General features: G+C 29.7%; 5 protein-coding genes across 16 annotated transcripts; 2 read left to right on the forward strand and 3 right to left on the reverse strand.

Annotated features, from left to right (window-relative positions):
* Window positions 1-1,359: 1,359 nt before the first annotated feature.
* On the reverse strand, window positions 1,360-5,316 carry LOC126843262 (polyubiquitin). Of its 8 annotated transcripts, none has more exons than XM_050580669.1 (4): window positions 5,156-5,316; window positions 3,124-3,363; window positions 2,440-2,895; window positions 1,360-2,211 (listed from the first exon to the last, which is right to left on the reverse strand). In XM_050580669.1, the coding sequence occupies exons 2-4, from the start codon at window positions 3,347-3,349 to the stop codon at window positions 1,517-1,519; spliced, it is 1,377 nt and encodes a 458-aa protein (XP_050436626.1). In that variant the 5' UTR covers window positions 3,350-3,363; window positions 5,156-5,316; the 3' UTR covers window positions 1,360-1,516. The 8 variants fall into 8 exon arrangements, with proteins under 8 accessions (XP_050436626.1, XP_050436624.1, XP_050436622.1 ...); XM_050580667.1 differs by having other exon boundaries at window positions 1,360-1,755; window positions 1,984-2,895; window positions 5,156-5,314; XM_050580665.1 differs by having other exon boundaries at window positions 1,360-2,439; window positions 2,668-2,895; window positions 5,156-5,313.
* LOC126843030 (uncharacterized) lies at window positions 4,075-4,392 on the reverse strand. Its single transcript, XM_050580327.1, has one exon. It carries the CDS (start codon window positions 4,390-4,392, stop codon window positions 4,075-4,077), a length of 318 nt encoding a protein of 105 aa, XP_050436284.1.
* A 1,979-nt stretch (window positions 5,317-7,295) lies between the features above and the next one.
* On the reverse strand, window positions 7,296-14,128 carry LOC126843131 (SURP and G-patch domain-containing protein 1-like). Of its 3 annotated transcripts, none has more exons than XM_050580482.1 (13): window positions 13,987-14,128; window positions 13,595-13,860; window positions 13,422-13,531; window positions 11,010-11,072; window positions 10,673-10,944; window positions 10,383-10,602; window positions 10,107-10,248; window positions 9,751-10,043; window positions 9,523-9,662; window positions 8,752-9,000; window positions 8,519-8,679; window positions 7,922-8,051; window positions 7,296-7,553 (listed from the first exon to the last, which is right to left on the reverse strand). In XM_050580482.1, the coding sequence occupies exons 2-13, from the start codon at window positions 13,852-13,854 to the stop codon at window positions 7,527-7,529; spliced, it is 2,067 nt and encodes a 688-aa protein (XP_050436439.1). In that variant the 5' UTR covers window positions 13,855-13,860; window positions 13,987-14,128; the 3' UTR covers window positions 7,296-7,526. The 3 variants fall into 3 exon arrangements, with proteins under 3 accessions (XP_050436439.1, XP_050436440.1, XP_050436441.1); XM_050580483.1 differs by having other exon boundaries at window positions 13,920-14,112; XM_050580484.1 differs by having other exon boundaries at window positions 10,107-10,236; window positions 13,595-14,112.
* A 317-nt stretch (window positions 14,129-14,445) lies between these two features.
* On the forward strand, window positions 14,446-15,372 carry LOC126843133 (BET1 homolog). The gene is made up of 2 exons (XM_050580485.1): window positions 14,446-14,587; window positions 14,643-15,372. The coding sequence occupies exons 1-2, from the start codon at window positions 14,575-14,577 to the stop codon at window positions 14,993-14,995; spliced, it is 366 nt and encodes a 121-aa protein (XP_050436442.1). The 5' UTR covers window positions 14,446-14,574; the 3' UTR covers window positions 14,996-15,372.
* A 1,868-nt stretch (window positions 15,373-17,240) lies between these two features.
* Window positions 17,241-23,022, forward strand: LOC126843347 (ubiquilin-1). 3 transcript variants are annotated; one of them, XM_050580794.1, is made up of 7 exons: window positions 17,241-17,526; window positions 19,275-19,494; window positions 19,560-19,801; window positions 19,868-20,120; window positions 21,128-21,459; window positions 21,665-21,910; window positions 22,394-23,022. In XM_050580794.1, exons 1-7 carry the CDS (start codon window positions 17,422-17,424, stop codon window positions 22,589-22,591), a joined length of 1,596 nt encoding a protein of 531 aa, XP_050436751.1. In that variant the 5' UTR covers window positions 17,241-17,421; the 3' UTR covers window positions 22,592-23,022. The 3 variants fall into 3 exon arrangements, with proteins under 3 accessions (XP_050436751.1, XP_050436752.1, XP_050436750.1); XM_050580795.1 differs by having other exon boundaries at window positions 21,668-21,910; XM_050580793.1 differs by having other exon boundaries at window positions 21,629-21,910; window positions 22,394-23,020.
* Window positions 23,023-23,693: the final 671 nt, after the last annotated feature.

Raw genomic sequence — 23,693 nt, forward strand, 5'->3', positions numbered from 1 at the left:
AGAATTGTTTATTCTAATGCCCCTGTCGGCTGTTATGTTTATAAAATGTTCCCGAATCTTCGTGGTTTTTTTAATTGCCTATACGTCACGAAGTTTCTAGAACGTTCTACATAATATTATGCTCACCATAGGTAGGCTGTAAAACAATTCCTTATTGCAGAATTCACATGCCGGAATAACGTCACTAAGTCTAAACATTTTTCTTTTAGTGTTTATTTTATCACATTGATGCTGGGATGCACTTACAACTTTATTGGTTCCATAACATGTTAATAAACAACCGTAATTAAAGGTCCAAATCCGGTTTGTAAAACAAAGAGTTGCAGAATCCACTAGCCGAGGAAAATTATTACAATTATTACTTTTTTATAAATTTTGTATAAAATACTGAAATTACATTTTTTATATTTTTATTTTATTGTTTTGTTAATAAATAAATAAAAAATATTATTTTTAAAAGATTTATAGTATAATATTTAAAACATATTAAACCATACATTATCTTTTAACTGTATCCACAGCATCGAAGATAACTTAATAATTATAGGCAAAAATGGAAAAATTTAGATTTAAAAGTTATTATGCATTAAATTCTTAACTTTTTGTGAACAGAATCGTTATCCTATTTTGAAAATTGAAGTTATATTTGTTTGAATTTATTTTTGTAAAATGGATTTTTTGAGAAAAACGCTTTAGTTTTGAAATTTTATATACTTAAGGAAAGAAACAACCAAAAATTAAACTTATGTACCCTGCAAATAACATAATTTTTTTTCTTAAATATATTTCTGACCCTGATCGATGTTTTAGCCTCTACTGCGATTTAGATTCTTGCGACAAGAGGTCTCTTTTTCCCTTTCCGACTCACATATTAATCATAAGTATATATATATATTAGAAAATTTGCAGTCACCAGTGATTGACATGATTTTTTGACAGATCTTAAATCTATGTAGAATGTACCAGAGTAATGTTCATCAATTGACAGCATAGAGTCAAATACTCGTTGGCTACGTTACGCACAGACAAGTAATAATATTTTATAAAATGGTCATCAAATACATAAATATTTTTTGTATAAAAAGCTTAATGTTATATTGTGATTTTGTATTATAAAGAAAATATCAATGGTTTTCCTATCAATTTAATTATATAACAATGAGACATCATTTTCTTATATAGGATGCCAAAGATTACATTTTCTACTGCTAAAGGCTATGTTTAGTTAATTAAATTATATTGATTAATCCATTTTATTATCACACTAATCCACTAGCCACTAATAATGACATAAAATTAATGAAACTTTCTTAGAAGAACACCAAGATAGAAAAGGTTTAATAAATATACTTCCACCACTATCAATTTAAATACTGATTTTTTATTTGATTCTTTAACATTTAAAAAATGTCTAATACTATTTAATTTCATTAAATTTTGTTCATTTCAAAATTAAGTATTATGTTAAGTATAATATTTTCTTTATTTTTAAAATTTAAAACTGTTGTCATAAGATTCATAATTTTCCACCTCGGAGACGGAGAACCAAGTGAAGGGTAGATTCTTTTTGAATATTATAGTCCGAAAGAGTACGGCCGTCCTCGAGTTGTTTGCCGGCAAAGATCAATCGTTGTTGGTCTGGGGGAATGCCTTCCTTGTCTTGAATTTTGGCCTTTACATTTTCGATTGAATCAGATGATTCTACTTCCAATGTAATGGTCTTGCCAGTCAATGTTTTCACAAAGATTTGCATACCTCCTCGGAGACGAAGGACCAAGTGAAGGGTAGATTCTTTTTGAATATTGTAGTCCGAAAGAGTACGGCCGTCCTCGAGTTGTTTGCCAGCAAAGATCAATCGTTGTTGGTCTGGGGGAATGCCTTCCTTGTCTTGAATTTTGGCCTTTACATTTTCGATTGAATCAGATGATTCTACTTCCAATGTAATGGTCTTGCCAGTCAATGTTTTCACGAAGATTTGCATACCTCCTCGGAGACGAAGGACCAAGTGAAGGGTAGATTCTTTTTGAATATTGTAGTCCGAAAGAGTACGGCCGTCCTCGAGTTGTTTGCCGGCAAAGATTAATCGTTGTTGGTCTGGGGGAATGCCTTCCTTGTCTTGAATTTTGGCCTTTACATTTTCGATTGAATCAGATGATTCAACTTCCAATGTAATGGTCTTGCCAGTCAATGTTTTCACGAAGATTTGCATACCTCCTCGGAGACGAAGGACCAAGTGAAGGGTAGATTCTTTTTGAATATTGTAGTCCGAAAGAGTACGGCCGTCCTCGAGTTGTTTGCCGGCAAAGATCAATCGTTGTTGGTCTGGGGGAATGCCTTCCTTGTCTTGAATTTTGGCCTTTACATTTTCAATTGAATCAGATGATTCTACTTCCAATGTGATGGTCTTGCCAGTCAATGTTTTCACAAAGATTTGCATACCTCCTCGGAGACGAAGGACCAAGTGAAGGGTAGATTCTTTTTGAATATTGTAGTCCGAAAGAGTACGGCCGTCCTCGAGTTGTTTGCCGGCAAAGATTAATCGTTGTTGGTCTGGGGGAATGCCTTCCTTGTCTTGAATTTTGGCCTTTACATTTTCGATTGAATCAGATGATTCAACTTCCAATGTAATGGTCTTGCCAGTCAATGTTTTCACGAAGATTTGCATACCTCCTCGGAGACGAAGGACCAAGTGAAGGGTAGATTCTTTTTGAATATTGTAGTCCGAAAGAGTACGGCCGTCCTCGAGTTGTTTGCCGGCAAAGATCAATCGTTGTTGGTCTGGGGGAATGCCTTCCTTGTCTTGAATTTTGGCCTTTACATTTTCAATTGAATCAGATGATTCTACTTCCAATGTGATGGTCTTGCCAGTCAATGTTTTCACGAAGATTTGCATACCTCCTCGGAGACGAAGGACCAAGTGAAGGGTAGATTCTTTTTGAATATTGTAGTCCGAAAGAGTACGGCCGTCCTCGAGTTGTTTGCCGGCAAAGATTAATCGTTGTTGGTCTGGGGGAATGCCTTCCTTGTCTTGAATTTTGGCCTTTACATTTTCGATTGAATCAGATGATTCTACTTCCAATGTGATGGTCTTGCCAGTCAATGTTTTCACAAAGATTTGCATACCTCCTCGGAGACGAAGGACCAAGTGAAGGGTAGATTCTTTTTGAATATTGTAGTCCGAAAGAGTACGGCCGTCCTCGAGTTGTTTGCCGGCAAAGATCAATCGTTGTTGGTCTGGGGGAATGCCTTCCTTGTCTTGGATTTTAGCCTTTACATTTTCAATTGAATCAGAAGATTCAACTTCCAATGTGATGGTCTTGCCAGTCAATGTTTTCACAAATATTTGCATTTTTAATGTTTATTCTGGAAAAAAAACATAAATATTTATTTTTGTGTAATTATTATACTTTATTTTTGGAAAAATATAAGGAAAAAAGAAATACTATTTAATGTTGATAAAAAATATTTATGGTAAATGAGGAAGGAAAGACTATCAATGAAATATTTATATTTATATATTGTTGTCATGCAAAAACTGTGGCCAAGTGAAATAACAAATGTAAATGCGTTATTTTAACTATAATAAATAGTAAAAATATTACAAAAACTATTAAAATACACTTTGTCAGTTTTCGCATGACGTCGACAATATATATATATATATATATATATATTACACACATGGCTACATTTGATATTGTTATAACTATTTAATTGTTACAATTACAATAGTTATTTATTTATAAATTTTTAGTTGACGAGTATTTAATAATATCATAATTAGATAATTAAAAATAAATAATGAAATTAAGATTATTTTAAAGATACAGTGAAATTTTATTTAAAATCAAATTTCTTTGAGGGCTCTCGACTAATCTAACATACATATTGTTATTGATGTGATATAAAAGAAGGTAATTTGTACAGTGCGTGTATTTTAAACATACTACTTTTTAAATGATGATTACAAATATTAAATATTGTTGAATTACTTAAATATAAAAAAATTTATATTTCAATTAAATATTATTGTTTACAATCAATCAATTTATTTTGGAATTCAATGAAAAAAATCTATCTTTGCATTGTTTGCACGTGTTCTTTGACTTCTTCAATCATGTTAACTGATTGTATTAAATCTTCAAATTGTAGATTAAAATTTGTACATATGCTTTTTAATTGATTTAAACTTTGTTCAGTCCGCTCAATACTACTTTCTTGTGTCGCAAGACCTCTAATATTATGATTAATGATTTCATGACTTTTTGAACTCTTTTGCATCTGCTTTATAACCGAAGACATGTTATTAATGTTTAGTTTAACGCGTTCACTTAGTAAATTTTTAGAATCTCCAAAGAGCGAACGTGCACTTGTACTAGATGCTGATGTCATTTTAGAAGACTCAAGTAGAATGAAATCCAGTTGTTAAATTAACACCACCATAGGAACCTAAATAATAGATTTTTATATGCTATATATTTTATAAAAGGCTTAAAAATTAGTTTATAATAACATTTTTTTTTTTTTGAAGGATTGCATTGAGGATGAGGATTGATCTTTAATTGATCTTTCTCAAACAAAATGAAAAATGTTAAAAATTTGTTAACATCATTATTTATCAATAAAGAAAATACTAAATTTTAAAATCGTTACTCTAATAATATGCATCATTAGGCAAATGTTAATTAGAAATTTTAAAAAAAATTTTTAATTTATAAATGTTGCTTACAGTACACTCGGCGATGACGTGGTAAAACGCAAGTAATTTTATAATTACAACAAAAAATCTAATATTACATATGACTCATCGGGTACGTCGTAAAAATACTTGGGAATTTTATGCGAGTCATGGTAAACAGGTGCAACAATCTGCAACCATTACAAGGACGAACACTAAAAATTAAAACTCGTTGAACAACAAACTTCGTTACATTTTCACCAACTCACGATTATTAATCATTGATAATTTAGCTTCATGTCGAAAGAGATGTAAAATCGCAGTTTTAATACAAAAGGTTACCAAATAAAGATTAAAGTTTAACCGTTAGTATATTATTTGTACGCATTGCAAAACACAAGAAAGATCCAAGAAGTGACGGGAGTTTAAAAGAGACAAGTTTACATTAGACAATCGATAAAATATTATACTACTTACCGTGTAATAAGCTTGGTGTGAATGTATTGTGAATACAATCTAGTAGTCAATAGGAAAAAAACTTGCTTAAACGAACACAGATCACAAAAAGAATAAGCCTCACAACTCGTCAGACGAATATGTAGGTACAATAGACAATGGCGTATTATAGCTGTAGTGCGTGAAGTCAACACTGATATAGCTGGATCGGGCAAATCCATTCTGAGTAGAAACGATTAGGTATGCAGTTGCAAACCGGCCAATCAGCGCTCACGAATCGCATTACGCCCTTGTTCTACGGATTGAACCAAGCGCGTTTAGTCGTCTGCCAGTTCGGTATACCAAGGGTACTATACCTCGGGCGGCGGGAAGTCAATGGATTTGCCCGATCGAAAGTCCAAACAATTGACGTTTTCGGTTTTACATAATCTGTGGAGTGTGGACTGTGGGCAGTGTGCTGTGTGTTATTCAAACGACTCGTGTCCTGCTTGAGCCTTGAGGCCGTTGACGTCATATCGTCATGCGCCATACGCGCAACTCACAAGTTGATTATTATTCTCAATTTCCCATTTTCTATAATAGTTACACTTGGTTTATTGCGGTAGTATTGATCAAATGACATAGACCTTCGTAAAATATCTACGGCAGTATCCAAAAATCCCGTTCACAATACTTTTGTTTTGAGGGTTTATATTGTTTAAACACTTAAAACGCATTTTCCCGTGTAACAACAAAGTAATGCAAATCGCATTTCAAGCTAATAATTATTATGCGCATAAAATCTGGCGCGTGTATCCAAGTTGCCAAAATAAAGAAGGCCACCATTTGCCTTTATTTAGTGAACAAAATAATTATGATTTTAAACACTTAAAATCACAAAGCCCATTATTAGAACGGCGCATTATTTTAACTTGCTATCATTTATAAGTATAATGGGAAGGTAACCTGATGTAAAGTATTAAGTAAACAAAAATGGTTTTAAAGCCATGTATTTATGCGTTAAAAATACCTAAATATGCAATAAAAACAAACCAAATATGCGTTAACAAATTTTTATTTGCTTTTTAAATACATTTTTTAGTTGTTTAATTAATATATATATAAATAATAAATAAATATATATATATATATATATATTTAAGTATAAAGTATTGTATACTTAAATAAAATATATAAAACTAACATTTTTTTTAAAACCACAAATAAAACGACTTAATAAACAAAATAATCGTCAACCATTAATTTTTTTCTTTACATCAAGTAATATTAATTTGTTATAATACATTTTAGATAAATAAAATTGTTTTCTTTTATATTGCCATTATTTTATTAATACTTTTATTTAAAAGTATATTATGTGTATCTACACAAAATATGCTTTAAATAAATAAAAACATTTTTAAAAAATATTGGTAAAAATAGAAATCTGAAATGTACAAAATCAAATTTAGAATTAAAATTATTTAGAATGTAATTCAATTTGATACTTTTCGAACCAATCGATAAAAACATAACTTATTTACTTATGATCATTCATTCGTAAGTTACTGAGGTTCATATTTTCTGTACCTGATTTTCCTTCGATTATGTTGAATGTTTATGATATAATGTTAAATAATGAACAGAGAACAAAAAATGTGTGGAGGTTAGAACAAATCTTTTTTACTTACCTTGTTGGGAAAAATCATCCTACAGTATAGAATTAATATAAAAATTAATGTGTTTTAAGTAGGCAAGGTAAACCATGAAATAAATAACTGTTTAACTGCCTCGGAATTTAAAATTAATTTTTCACCTATGAATGTCGCTAAAAACGTGCGAACAATTAATCATAAATAAAAATAATATGTACGTTTTTAATCAGTATTAGGCATAATTATAAAATAAAAAACTCATAGTTAAATTTATCAAATAAATCGTTAGTTGTATTTAAATAAAAATTATTTGAATAACATAATTTATTTGAAATACCTTTTTTTAATTATGTGAAATTCTTATATGCAATACATTACATACAAAGTAATTTTTTTTTTCTAGATACTTTTCATAACAATAATTTGTTATCCTAATATGAAAATTGTATTCATCTACTATCTTACATTATATTTTCGCAAGGGGTTTCTTAAAGAAAAAAAAAATTATTTTTATTCAGATATTATATTATAAAATTATAGTACATAGAATAGATAGTTATAAACATCAAATATTTACATAATATCAATATATTATATTGATATGGTCACACAGACATGAAGTGTATTTTTAAGAGATTATAGCAGCAAAAACACTATTTCTAATTAACAATAAAAACTTAAACAGTATTAAAATTGACATCTATAAAAGAGGTCACTCAACATTTTGAATAGGTAGTTGAATGGTCGCTGTCTTTATTTTAATAATATGGTCTTCGTGGGTTATTCTGAAACAAATATTTCATAAAAATATTATTTTAATATTATATTAGACATTTGTATGTTGTAAAGCTACCTCATACACTCATACTTAACACTATTCAACTTTCTTTGAGTTTTATTTAGATATACTTATTTTTTCAATTTCTTAATACTCAAGATTAGTTAACCATGGTCGATATTCTTAAAAATAATAATAATAATTTATACTGCAATTATTTTAAAGATTTAAATATTTTCGTCAGTCACTTTCCAAACTAATTGCACCCTTCTACCAACTAAGTAGAGTACTCTTCTTAAGAAAAATAGGTAACTTACGCACAACTTGTTTATTTATTATTTAATAATAATAACAACAACAAAATACAATACTTACCAATGGATTAGGCCGGAAACGATAAGCTAGCATCATCCGTTTTCTATACGCATCAAATTCATCGTCATTTTGTCTTAGTTCTGATGGTCTTTCAATACCCAATCCTTGGTTTTCATTATGAGATCCGCCTCTGAAATTTTTTTTAAAAATTGTATCAGTATAAAATATACAGAGGAAAAAAATTCTATCAACTATAAATACTTTTGGATAAAATTATTGCCCAATTTTTTTTTTTTCAGAGATAGCTCAGTCTTATCTTATTCCATACTGAGTATAATTATGAACTAATCATAAAGTAATCTTAACATTGTTGAATATTTTAATTTAAAAATAATTTTGACACTAAATGGTTAATAGTGAGCAGTGTTGGGCCAAATTTGAATCAAATAATATTATTTTAGGGAAGTAATAAATAATTATTTATTCATTATGAAAGAAAACATATTACTATCATTAATTTAATCAAGTTTACAAATTAAAGTAAAATATCAAAAAATATATCAAAATAATGATTTATGTTTAATTTTTATTTTATAGTATTAAACTTTTATCTAATATATATATGCTCAACTAATTTTTTAAAAAAAAAATTATTACTTGTTGACAGGTTCAACTATTCCAGTACCGCTGGATCCTAAACCTTGTCCTTCAGACCAACCAAGTTTTTGTAACATTTGGAAGCCTATATTATTTTCTTTCAGTTTAAACTCTTTATAATCGGAGAGATCAGGTTCACGATCTTCTTTTAGGGCAGAATACTAAAAATAAAACAAAATAACATAATTTTTAAGTACATCATATTTTAATTATAAAATCATACAATCACAAACCTTTTCCATGAATCTTGAAAGTTCATCAGGTGGTAAAAAGTCTCCAATATGATGTTTTTCTTTGGATTTCTCAGTCAACTCTTCTGCCCACCTTTCAGTTGCTATCATTTCCTCCTTTCTTAATTTGTGTTCCCAGGTACCTCCTTCAGTGTCTTCATCACTATCATACTCATACTTAAACTTCCCAGCCTTTTTCAGACGTTCTATTTCTTGACGTTTCTTAAGCATATCTTGGTACAACAAATTAATCTGTAAAAAAACTAAACATTATTTTTTTATCTATTTTATATATTTAAAGCAATTTATTACTTGGTGTATACACACACACACACACACACATATATATGTTATAAATAGTCTATCATTTTTTAATTTAGTGTAAATGTATTAATAAATTACTGGGTAAGTAAATTAAATTAGGAGTAAGGCTACTTTCATCTCAAGTGGTCATAGATTATGAACATTTTTAGTGACTCTCGGACACAATACCTTAAGACATACATTGTTAGTGAATAAATTATAATTTCTTTTAAAAAATGTATTAGATGTATTTGATATAAAATACTATTTATAAACGTTGCCAAAATGTTGGCATTTATATGATGAGGGCAAACCTGGGCATTTTTTAAATTGAATAACACAAAATTGTTTAAAAACAATAAATTTTTTAAAATAAATTTTTATTTGACCATTACAAACTAACAGTTATTTGAATTCATTTTTTAAAAAATGCCGCACTAAAAAAAAAAAAAAATTTAAACATTTATTTACTTTAAAATGGTCTTCGGCTTTTTTCCAGTCTTCTTCAGATAAATTTAATGTACCAAAAGATTGCATGGCATATTGTAAAAGAGCTGGATCTGTACGTTGAACTTGGCTGATCATCGGACCAGACAAACCGGGCACACCGGCTATAAAACAAAATATAGTTGTATAAAATGCGAAATGGGTACTTAGTAATATAATTAAAATGTTAATATTTTATAACACATCAATTACCAAGTTTATTAGCATTGGCTGGCTGTGGAATTGTTTTTGCTAAATCTATCGAAGGAATAATTCCAATTGGTGAAACAATCGGAACTTTAACATTGTCACTTGCCCATCGACTTTTACGTTTACGTTTTCTACTGATACTATCATCATTTTCAGAATTTGTTACTTCATAATTTAAAGATGATTGTGGTTTTATGTCTGTGGGAGTCAATTTATTTGCTATTATTTTAGCTCTTAAGTATCCGACTCTTTGTCGAAAAATTGAATAGGCTGGAGAATTTTTGTCCCTCAAGAATCTAAACAATTAAAACACAATATAATATAGTACACACACAATTGCTTAAGATGGATTCTCGTACAATAAATTGACATCTTGTGGTCGTTCTCGTTGTATAATATCTTCAATTTCATCACCATACTCAGCTACTGTAGCAGCCAAACTTTCAACATCTTGATTGTCGAGTGTTGCTTGCGGTTCACATCTCAGCACTGTATTCAAAGCTAGACAACTCTGATTCAGCTCAATGTGTGATTAATACTCAAATCCCTCCCACACCCCCAAACAACCCAACTTTTGTCATAGTTACTAGTGTACATGTACATTATACAAAATTTACAATTTTTTTTAAGAGTACCTCTGGGAACCGCAGTATAAGTTTCAATCGTCTGTGGTGGAGCGTTCAATAAATGTGCGGCACTCGGTGTTGGTCCTAAAGACACTGTTGAGGTTTCGGTTACTATGAGTGATGGTTGTTCGTCAGCACTCCTTGGTACAGTCGCTGTTGTAGTTGTATCAGTTACTATTGTAGCGGTCAATGGAGGAGTCTGTATAGGATACTGTTGGTACTGACCGAGCTAAAAATATAATTGTTAACTAATACATTGTATTTGTCATAAATAATATACATGAAACATTGAATTTTACTTTTGCATTATTTTGAGATAAGAACACTGGATTATGTGTTGGGTAAATTGAAGGCTGGGAAATTTGTAAAATTGGATGTGTTGTAACTATTGAAACAGTAGGAACTTGAACAACAGTAGTTTGTGGTTGAATCGTAGTCACTTGAATTGACGGGGAACTGTAATAGCTAGGTTGCTGGTAAGATTGATTAATTTCATAACCCACAAATTGATGTTCAGGCAATGACATGAATGACTTTGGTTCTTCATACTGTTCCGAACAATAGTTTTGCTCTATAACGAAAAATAAATACAACTAAATTAAATTACTTGAACATTAAATAAATTTCAACATATACCTAATTTAGGTCCGTGTTTAACCTCAGGTTTGTCATCTTTAAAATGTTCATGTTCTTTAGAATCTGAAAAATTATTTTGTAAAACTAAATTTAATAAATAAAAAAAAAAAACTAAGCTGGGTGAAGACATTTTTAAATTGATATAAAAGTGATTTCATCTAAATCAAAGTTCAAACATTTAAATTTAAATTTCGAGATTTGTGCAACTTTTCATAACAAATTTTGACTTAAGCTTCAGACAACAACAAAAACACATCATTGACAAACCACAATACCTTTTCTGCTCCAAACTACTGCTAAGAAAGTGCATCATTATTTTTTAATTGAAAATTTTCAACTTAAAACTTTGACTTGCTATAACTTTGACAAAATTGGTATGACTAAAGCTAAGGACCCACTGAAAGCGATTTGCGTGTGAGCGATTCCGCGATTTTACACGCCAGATGTCCACCAGCGATTTTGGTGGGGACACTTTAGCGTTTTTTTATGTCGCGCGTGTTCATTTCTACATTAATTTTCAAATGCATTTTAGGTCATTAACATCCGAGCTCTATTTTTATTTATTTTATTACTAGTATTAAAACATATAATTTATAATAACTAATTTAATAAACCTAAATATATAACATTAAATAATTAAATTACCATACATTTTATCAATTTTAAGGTTTTGTCCTATAACAGACCTACAACATCTCAGGACTGTTTCGATTTCTGTGGTCTGGGTGTCTCGGATTCCATATGGGTTCTTGTAGGTATACAGCAGTAGCAATTTGTTCTGACAGAACCGACGATGATACCATTTTAACAGCGATTAATCGCCGAAAATCAAACAATTTTGTTTTTTCAGCGATTCTCGTGCGTGTAGCTAAAATCGTAAAACGCTACACGCGGTCAGTGGGGACACTACATATTTATTTCTATAAAATCGCTAAATCGCCAACACGCTACACGCTATCGCAAAAACGCAAATCGCTCTCAGTGGGGCCTTAGCTTTAGTCATACCAATTTTGTCAAAGTTATAGCAAGTCAAAGTTTTAAGTTGAAAATTTTCAATTAAAAAATAATGATGCACTTTCTTAGCAGTAGTTTGGAGCAGAAAAGGTATTGTGGTTTGTCAATGATGTGTTTTTGTTGTTGTCTGAAGCAAGTGCAACAGACCAAAAATTGTTTACCAAAAATATTAAGACCAAAAGTAAAAAAAAAAAAAAAGAAAGAAAAAGCCCCTAAAAATTTACATATTTTTTAAATTAAAAATAACATAAGCTAATTAATTTTAAGAAAATAGTTTAATCAGTTCCAAGTTTATTTGAGATATTTCTTAAGTACACTCATACACGATTTTGGCCGCTTGGGCTTAATTAAATTAACTAATAATCTGATGCTAACATGCCAGGATAGCTAGACGTACACTTGAAAACTGTAACAATGCCGCATGGCTGCAAATATAAAGCAAAACCGTGAACAGATTTGTTGCGCTGCAATTTTGGCAATAAGCCGTGTATGTGTAAATCTGCCTTTAGATATAACTCTACCAATCTCCAATCAAAATCAAAATAAATATTATCATCTAGGGGTAGACAATTTTGTCAAGGGTAGTTATAAAATTTTGCGCAAGTATTCAGTGTGTACTTATTTAAAAAAATAAAACAACCTAATAATACGATTATGAACATATTTATAATATGATTTACAAATGCATTTAATTATTACTCTTGTTATTTTAAATATATTATAGGCCTGACAATTCATGGTCATTAGCTATATTTATTTACAATAATTTATTATGCATATTATTCATAATTTTTTTTAAAACCTATTAATTTGTCTGTTTATATAATGACTGTTAACTAAATCTGTTGCGATTTTATGCAATGTTTGACTCGGTTTCCCAATATATTCACAAAAAAAAAAAAAAAAAATACATTAAATAAAACAATACCTAATAGTAAAAATGTCAATTAATTTATGTTATAAAACATTAAAACTTTTATAAATTTTAGTCATAAAATAAGCAAACATTGATGACTGTAACTTATTTACTGGCTCTTACTGAAAAATTATATCCATATTATTATATATTTAGATAAAAATTAAAATGTTGGACTTTAAATTTCCACTATTTAGAAATTTTATTCAAGATTCTTAACTTAGCTTGTTTAAACACAACTAATTGTTTTAAGGTAAAAAATTAATTGAGGATTAATTTTAAAACTAATTTTTTATAAAAAAAATTTACAAATGTTTAAACTCATTTTAAAAATAATTAAGATAATCATGGTCGACCACCTATCATAAGGACTTAAGGTTGGACATCCCTAGTGGCTATGCATTAAAATTAACATCTCAACTACCGTCAGATAGCAACTTTTTATTTATTATTCTAAATAAATATTTAAAAAAACAACGTACTAGTATCATCATCTTTTTCAAAAACATCTGCCAAAGAGGGTTTACTTTTGTGCACTCCTGTTGACTCGTAAGGAAGGTCCTCATGAACATTTTTTACTGAATTCTCATTTCTGTTTGACAATATATAAAATACAACATGTTTTAGGAATAAGAAATAATCCAAATTAACTTACTTCAATAAACCTTTAGATTTTTGATAAAACGATTTGATTTTATCTAATTTAATAGAATTTTTCGTAATAGCTAATGGTTTTGATGGTTTGTTGCTTCCTTCGGATTGTTCAGCAATTTTCTTTTTCTTCTCTTCGAATCTAGCTTGAATTTCCCGTTTTTTTTGTTCTATCAATTGTTGCTGTTTCGACATTTCTTGGAATCGTTCACTGCGAGATTGTTTAGTTTGGGTAGTTTCAGAAATTTTACCATTTCGAAACATTGTTTTCTAAAATCAATAGTTGTAAAGTGACTCTTTAAGTCTTAAACGAGCCGTAATATGATTACTTTTGCAAACCCGATAATGTAATTTATTTTACGATGGTAAATAACGACACAATAATAACGAACTCACAAATTATGTCTCAGCTTCCAAAAAGTCGAAGCGCCGTGTCGGGAGCTGATCATTTGCAAATTCTGAGCATAGAGTAGTACTGAATAAGGACTAACTGCTATTAATTATTATTTCTTGATTTCACAGTTGTTTATCTATATGGTGTACTTACATGTAGTGATAACAATATATAGGTATAACGTCTAGAAAAAATCAAAATTCCCATTTTCACGTTATACCAGTGTTGCAGCGCCAACAACACAGCTGTGAAATGAATAGGTATGTTAGCAACTTATGTTATCAATTTTTACAATATGGCTACCACAGAGCCTGTGTGTGGCTACTGCATATGGCCGACGTTAAAACCCATCAGCCATTTTTCAAATATCATTAGATACCGACAAACCTTGCTATTTTGTTATGTACATCAAGACGTCACCGAATTCTGTGACAAGGCATGTGGCATTTATAACTGATAAGAGATAAGAGATAAATGAATAATTATTATTTGTAAATTGTAATATATTTCATAATACTAAATTTTTTTATTTACGAATTTCTTTACAATAAAATTTGATATGAATTCAGGGATCTTGTGTTAAGCGGTTAATGGATTTTAAAGGTAAAATTTAATTTTTTTATTATTAAAAAGATTTTAAGCAATCTGAAAATTTCAGATAACAGAATGAGAAGAACGCACGGAGGAAATCAATACGATCCATTACCATCCACAAGTTCGTTTGGTAGTGAATTCATAGAGCATGAAAATGACGACTTGACAGAACAATTAAAAAATAAAGTGAATACACTAAAGTCTTTATCTATTGATATTGGGGCTGAAGTGAAGTATCAAGATCGGTTACTTAGAGATATGGATCATGATTTCGAAACAACTGGAGGTTTTCTAAGTAACACCCTTGGGCGGGTTACTAGGCTTAGTAGAAATAGTGGCGGTTACAATATGTTTTACCTCGTATTATTTACTATAGCCGTCTTTTTTGTTTTATACGTTTTTTTAAAATTTAGGTAGGGTACCAATAGTTATTAAAAAAAATATTCCGTTTTTTTTTAAATGATTTCCTTAAATAAATTCTTGTGTAATAAAATTATAAGGTTGTTATAGTTTTGTTTATATTAAAAAGTTAAATACCTATAAATTGTATGTTTAATGTTAACATTATTTTTTTAATTTTTAAATTTACGTTGTGTATGTGTAGGTTATCAATTTTATATTATTAAGTGTTTTATAAAAAAATTTGTTAATTAAATTAAAATGTAGCTATTAAAAATGTATTACTTATAATAAACTATAAATCTTAAAATAAATAAATTTTTTTTCATCAATAGCCTTTTAAATTCAAAGCTCTATACCATTTGTATGAAATATTGTTCATTTATAGATACCAACATTTATATACTTATTAACCAATACCACAAGTAGAGTAAAATTTTATTCTCATCAAATTTACCTGCACTTAAAAGGTTTTTTAATAAGTCTAAATTGTATGTTAAAGTATATAGTAAAATTATATTTTGTACTATCACTATTTAAAAAAATGTAATTTAACAGGTTTGTCATATTGTGGTCAATTTTTGCCTCGTGCGAGTTAAAGTGGTATTGGAAACCACACTTGTAACATCTCTAAAAAATAGTTGAAAACATTACAATAGTTCTTAGAAGAACTATGATGAATTATAATTCCAGTTACTGTTTTTAAATTCTTAATTTTTAGTAACAATTTATTTTTGTATTGTATGTATATGTATTTTTTGATTGGCTACAGAGCAAGTTCTCCCAAAATACGGCACTGAAAGAAAAACTTCCAAGATAGTTTGTCCGGATAGTAACTGAATTAAAAACTAATTCGGTATAAATGTATGAACATCCCAGTTAACTATAATAATTATCATTATGGTTATTTGCGCTTCATAAACACTGCCAATCTATTTAAATGGTCATTTTTAAGAAAAAAAATAATATAAATAGTTTACAAGTTTGTTCTACAAAAAAGTTTAATAAAGATGAAGGAAATGAGATTTTGAATTCTATGTATTATTTATTCTTATCATAGTAAAATACTAACTAAATTATATTAAATTAGTATTAAGTAACTTGAGAATTATAAATTAAAACTTTAATAAATTGTATGACATGACAAATAACTAACTAAATATTTTTCTATTCTTAAAAATTAGTCTTATATTTATGTTTTGAAGTCTTTAAATATTTACTTATGTATGTACATCCATAACTTGTATAATTTGAACTTTGTTAAATATATTAATATTTTTATGCAACATTTTGTACAGATTATAAATATTATTTGTCTTAGGATTGATTTTAAAATACGATAATAAGTTCTTTATTGTATTAACTTTCCTTATATTTAAATAGATATCATTTAGATGTACTATTGTTCATGGGGTTAGATGACCCTGTAATTAAATTTAATTTAAATACATAAATAGCTTTTTCTGGTCTTATCTTGTGATCAAATTTACAGGCATTTTTTTTAACAATCATGGTATATACTAATTATAAATATATTTTTTAATGTTTTAGTTATAATGAAAGCTGTGATTGTATTGGATTTGATTTTTTTAATCTCATCAATAACTTTATTTTTATTTTTAGTTCATATGCTTTTTGTATTTTGAACGATGCCATTCAAATAATTTATTTAATATGTAGCGGTTTTATACATTTATTTTATATTTTCCCCTCCTCTGCCTCTGCTGTATATATTTAATCTATGCTTTTCTATAAAAAAAACATTTATTGTACTATAAAATCGCGATATAATCTACTTCTATAAAAAACATTTTTTATGCTTTACAAATCGCGATATAAGCTACATATTGCTATTATTTCTGTCGACTATTGTTTTACACTGTTGAACATTTGAACCTTCACCCTATTGGTTTGGACTCTGGGGCAACTATAGACCTTATGGCTTATACTAGTATAAGGTGTATGGGGGAAACAAATTAAATGACGTATCGAAATCGAATATGTCCCGCCACCCATACTATACCTAGTTACTATATAGCAGTGTATAGTACATTAATTATATTATGTAAATAATATAAAAATATATTATATTATTTTTAAAATCGTCCGTCATCGAAAATTATAAACGTGTCCTTTTCAAAATTATCCAGATAATAGTTTAATCCATGACCGGCATATGTTTTCATATTTTTTCTTCCATGGATCAGTATCTTTACATGTTCATTATCATTATCATTGCTCGAATGTACTATGTACATTATACACCTATTTATATTGTATAAAATAATATAATATTTGATATTCGTCAGTCCTCCCTACGTACGGCTAAAAAACGCGTAACTTTTTTGCCGATCGTGTCCCCGTGCATAATTAAACACATACCGTGACCCGCGAGTTGTTTGCGCGCCGTTCAAATCTTTTGGTTATTAATTCAGACCAGCGAAATGTCTGACGGCGAAGAGGTCGTTGTGAAAAAAATCACGGTAACAGTAAAAACGCCCAAAGAGAAGCAAACCGTCGAAGTTCAGGAGAACGCTACTATTAGCGAAGTAAGTTTTTTGTAAACATACACGATTGTGGCATGAATTATAATGTAGATATTATTCCTTTGGATAGGCTCGTAGCTATGTATTCACACTCGAACGATTATTGATACTTGCTCGACAAATGCCGATTTATATCATCGTTTTACTGTTGATTTTAAGGTTATGTAAATATTTTAGCTGACTCATTTTATCATCATCGACTATAATATCCATCATAATTAATGTTGAAATATGTATTAAAACCGGTATGGCCAGTGTATGTTGCAACAGTGACATTGACTTTTGCTATCACTTATAATAAAATTATAAACCTAATGGGTGTTCTATATTTTGTCTTTCCAATGTAAACCAAATGCAAGTTTACAGCTTCAGTTTTACTAAACACGAACTGCATTTAAATATATATAGACGACAGAAGTATGGGAGGTGTAATTTGTATAAGCTATTAAAAGTAATGGAACAAATTCACTTTTCCAGACATTCTTTTATTTGCTTTTTTTTTTTTGCCATATCACAGAGATTTTTACGTTTATTCCGAATCAGAAGTCAAAATTAGGCGGACTCATTTAGTTCAAAAGTTATAGCTACTTGAAATTTGCATATTTCTGCATGTATATTAGGCGGCAGCGGGCGGTGACTGCTGCGGCGGTCAGAAACGGCTGAAGCCGCCGTACCATATGTTGGCAATGCGAGTGCCCGCTGCTGATTATTATATTATTATCAATAATTTTATTGAACAACAATGTTGTTTGTTTAAGTTTTAAAGCTTTAAGTTAGTAAATCATTAACTCTATAAAATAACTCGGGCCTCGAGAGAACTCACGTGAGAGGACTCACACCTCCAAACCCCCAGAAGAAAAAATAGCTTGCCTAAAAGACTAACCTACCTACCGCTCTAGAAGCGTCAGTGGCCTAACGAGTCCGAAACCTAACCAATCATCGGGTTGCTGACAAATGTATAGAGTGGCGGTGGTCGACGAAGGCTGTAGCAATATAATAATCAATAATAATTATAAAAATAAATAATTAACTAATAATACTGTAGCAGCGCGCACTCCTGTCGATGACAAATGTATGATGCGGCGGCAGTTGGTAGCTGCCATAGCTGCCGCCTATTGTTATACACGTAAAAATATTAAAATTTCAACTAGCTGTAACTTTAGAACTAGAAGTGCCGCCAATTTTCAACTTTAGATTTGTAATAGCTTAAAAAAACACTATGATATGACAAAAAAAGGTGCGTCAAACATGGTTCTTAGGATATCAGGGTTAATTTTTGTACTTTGTGTAACAAATGTTAACTGAGTCCTACATCGCATTTAAATGGGATTGAAAATGTTAACTAACCAAAATTGATATTAATTGTTATAATTTGTTGCTCCTTTGGTACTTTTTGCCCTTCTCTGGTTAGGTTGTGTTGGCGTCCCTCTTAGTGAAGTAGGTTCTGAGCAATCGTTCTTTCCCATCATTTTTTGCAAGGCTGCGGTAATCAAACCAACAGCTACTCTTTATGACAATCATCCCGCTTCATAAATTCTTTTATAGCAGCTCAACAGTTTTTATTTAAAAAAAATTTACATCTAGAATACATTTACACTATACTTAAACCTTATATTTATTTGTTATGTTATGCTCATCAGCACTAATGTTATTTTTTTTCAAATATAATTACATACTCGTTTAATTATTTTGATTTATATATAACTAGCTGTTAATTCAATTTGTTAATTTATTATTTTATCTAATTACAGTTTAAAGAAATAGTTGCTAAACAGTTTAATGCACAAACAGCACAATTATGCCTAATATTTGCTGGAAAAATCATGAAGGATCAAGACACACTGGCTTCACATAACATCAAAGATGGTTTGACAGTGCATTTAGTTATCAAAACTAATGCACCACAAAACAATGCGACATCTAACACATCATCTACAAACGCGGGATCTGCCCAAACTCAAAGACCTCCTGGTACTATACAAATTGTTGATTATTAATTTTGTTAATTTTTGTCTACAATGTATAAATATTTTCAGCTGATATAAATGCGTCACCATTTAATTTGGGCATGCTAGGTGGTTTGCCCGGCATGGAATCTTTGGGATTCAGCTCTGCTAACTTTATGGAATTGCAGCAACGTATGCAGCGTGAGCTACTTGATAATCCAGACATGCTTAGAAACTTGGTTGACAGTCCAATGGTACAACAAATGATGAGTGATCCGGCTCATATGAGACAGTTAATTATGGCGAACCCTCAAATGCAACAGCTTGTAGAGGTAATTCAGCAGTTATTAACTTTGTAGTTTTAGATTTTTGTAATAATATATATTGTATTTATTTAGAGACACCCTGAAATAAACCATATGCTAAATAATCCTGAAATTTTGCGCCAAACAATGGAAATGGCCAGAAACCCGTCTATGCTGCAAGAATTAATGCGTACACAAGACAGAGCTTTGTCAAATTTAGAATCGATACCAGGCGGTTTCAGCGCACTTCAACGGATGTACAGAGATGTTCAGGAACCATTTATGAATGCGGCAACTGAAGAATTTAGCCGTAACACATTTGCTGCCTCAAATGAAAGTGGTGGAGGTAAATTAAATTTTTTAAACTATAATTGAGTGTTTTAATATTGATCTACAGTGTGCGATAAAACAACCTCCTACATTTTTGTTGTTAAGGTTAGGAGTAAACAAATTTTTCTAAAAAAAATTTTTTTTTAATTTTCTTGTGATTTGTTATAGTTAAAAATTGTATTTATTATACTTAACATTCATCCGCTCGCGCGGGCGTCAAATTGGCCACCCTTTTAAATTTTCCCTCCCACCACTCCCTCGTCGCTTAGAAGAAAAATGTTCGCAAAAATTTAAAAGGACAGCCAATTTGCGGTCCACGCAAATAAATAAATATATTTGGTCAAATTTGTTTTGCAATGTTGTGTTAAGAGTTAATTTGTTTCTAATTATTTCGAAATATGCATATTAAATAAAAAAAACTAATAGAATTGATAAAAAATCAACGGGCGGCCAAATTGCCGCCGTCACATATACGTTCAGAAAAAAACATTATTCAACAGTTTAAAAAAATTGTTTTAAATGTCAATTTTTCAACCCAAGATTACCTCTAAATAAATTATAAACTTCTAATGATGCATGCTAGTCATTATTTTATAATCCTTATGAAAAATACAATTTGTTTATCTATTACATCGTCTAGATAACTGCCCTATTAACTATATAAATTGATTGACGTTTTTCATTGCTCATCAATTAATTTTTTGTGTTATTGTTGTAATTTCTTGACATTTAAAAGTTTTCCTTTCATTGGACTCTGACTAGCCGCATGGATTGATTGTAACAATCACATGTAAGAAAAACAGCGAGCTTATTATATAGGAAGGTGGGAAGAAGTATAAAGATCCTTGGCCCATTTTTGTATATCTTGCTTTTAGAAGGTACTAAGAAAAAATTGCAAAGAATGTGTAGGCCACTTTATGTCTCCCATTAAACTGAAAAACCCTACAACTCTGAAAAAAATATTTTGGTTTAAAGCCTTAATTATTATTAAATCATTAAATAGTTTATTTTTTTTTTTTTTAGATCAAAATCCTCAACAGGGACAAGAAAACAGAGATCCTTTACCAAATCCTTGGAGTGGATCAACTGGAACTAATCAGTCAGACTCCTCGCCAAATGTAAGGTCTTCGCCAGCAACTGGGAATATTCCAACTCCGGGATCTGCTGGTAGTTTATTTGGCAACGACGCAATGAATTCGATGATGCAGCAAATGATTCAAAATCCTCAAGTAATGCAGAATATTATGAATACTCCATATTTCCAATCTACATTACAGGCTATGTCAAGTAACCCCAGCATCGCAAATGATATGCTTAGTAACAATCCATTACTTGCAAATAACCCAGAACTTCAGGTAAGAAATTTATTTAATTGTCTTAGCTTTGCTACGTATCAAACATAAAAAATTTTGTTTTTTTGTTTTTATTATTATTATTTTTTTTTTGCCTACCTGACCCCAATGTGTTATGTCCCACTGGCTTTTTGTTCTTTGTTAGTTAATGAAGTTTTACAAATTTCTTTAGTCACAATTTCGTAGTATGATGCCTGCATTCTTACAGCAGATGGGCAACCCTGCTGTTCAAGAAATGGCCACCAATCCAAATGTTTTATCAGCTCTTGATCAAATACAACGTGGTCTTGCGGCATTACGTACAAATATGCCTAATGTTGGTGGACCATTAGGCGGCCAGTCCTTTTTTCCAACAACTAACACAAATTCAACACCTAATGCTGATTCAACCATACCTAATGATGCTGCCGCTGATGGCCAAGAAAATAATTTTGCTGAACTCATGAGAAGAATGGTAAGTTTTTAATATAATATACGGAGTTTGTTACTTAAATGAACATTATTTATTTAAACAAACTTTTAAATTCAACTATCCAATGTTTATAAAAATGTAGTGGAGTTTACATTAATAATTACAGTTGTAGGTACATGTATAAGCTTAAATAAATTGGGTGCGTTTCTTTGTATGTACTCTATTTTTTAATGTGAATGTTATGAAAGTGAATTCTGTCATAAGATGGAATCGCACAGGACTCAAAGAATATTGTGTATTAAGCAGTTTTTAGTGTTATTAAATAAAATAAATATATACAAAATTTACATTTTTTAATTAGGTTACATTTATAATCAGCTTTCTTCTTAACCTAAAAGAGTTAATTTTACAAAATTTGGTTTAATAAATATTTTGGTTTTTTTAAAATAAATAACTTAAGGAAAAGGATTAAAATATGTGTATTATGCAGATCTTTGTAGTTTTTAATATTTATTTTTTATGCAGTTGTCCCAAATTCCAAACAACAGCAATCCAGTAGCTAATGCTCAGCCGCCAGAAGAAAGGTACAGTTCACAGTTGGAGCAACTTTCAGCAATGGGATTCGTCAACCGAGAAGCAAACTTACAAGCATTAATCGCAACATTTGGAGATATAAATGCGGCTGTGGAACGACTCCTCAACAGCGGACAATTATCTACATAACATTCCCAATAAATTATATATATAAAACAACACATATTTCAGTTTTTATGTATTTAAAAGCATACTATAAAATGTTTTTTTTAAATTTAATCCTATGAATTTATGCATTTCTATTCTATTTTGGTTCCATAGTGCCAGGTTTGTAGACAAAATCTTAAATACAAAATAATTGTTTGTTTTTTTTCTAAATAATTAAACGGTTCATTTATTTAGCTTTCTAAATACTCTTTACTCTAGTGTATGTTTGACTAAATTTATACAATTTGATTTGTTACGCATGGTATTATAAGGTTTGTAGAAAGTAACTGTTTTATTATTATTATTATTTTGATCACCCTGATACTCTATTTTATTATTATTTTAAATACCTAGAACTTTATAGTGTAGTAATATGTTTGCTTTTATGTTGCTCCAAATTAAAAACAGTGTTTGATGTAAACTTTTAGTCTTAAATATATTCAATAAATTATTATTATTTAAAAAAAATGTTGTAATCTATTGATTAGAAAACAAGCGGGATGGTATAAAATAGAATTATTCTTTGCTTAAAAAAGCTCTTGCTGTACACATAAATAATGTCTTTAACTTTATATTTAAAGCATATCGGGTTTATGATACAGATTTATTATTAATTTTCAGAATTTCATAGTGCCATTAAATCAAATAAATGAAAATACTGTATAAAAATTATAATGTTGATTGCTGAACTGTGTGTATTTATTTTTGTGTAAAGAATAAAACTATTCCATAAGAGTATGGAGAACTCATATCCATAAATAATATTTTAACCCAAGTAAAAAATGTAACCATAAAGTGTAATTATATACGAGTAGGAGTCGTAAAAATTAGATATGGAAAACAGAATGGTTGTAGATGTATGTTTTAATATCAGTGACATTAACTTTAATTTCACTGTTGGTGGTCAAAACTAGTTAAAAAAAATACTTGTATTTATTCTGAATAAAGCATATTATGTTACTCAATTTAATGAACCTACATCAGTTTTTACATATTATTTAATACATTTAAAAAGTCGACACCTAAACTACCTTTATGTAAATTTCAGCTTCCAGCTTGCAAAAGTTCTGCTATTTAAATTAGA

This window comes from Adelges cooleyi, unplaced genomic scaffold (genome assembly GCF_023614345.1).
Source record: "Adelges cooleyi isolate 19-005CV unplaced genomic scaffold, UGA_ACOO_1.1 ACOO_flye_CR_arks_rails_tigmint_CR_PRNA_574, whole genome shotgun sequence".
Lineage (NCBI taxonomy): Eukaryota > Metazoa > Arthropoda > Insecta > Hemiptera > Adelgidae > Adelges > Adelges cooleyi.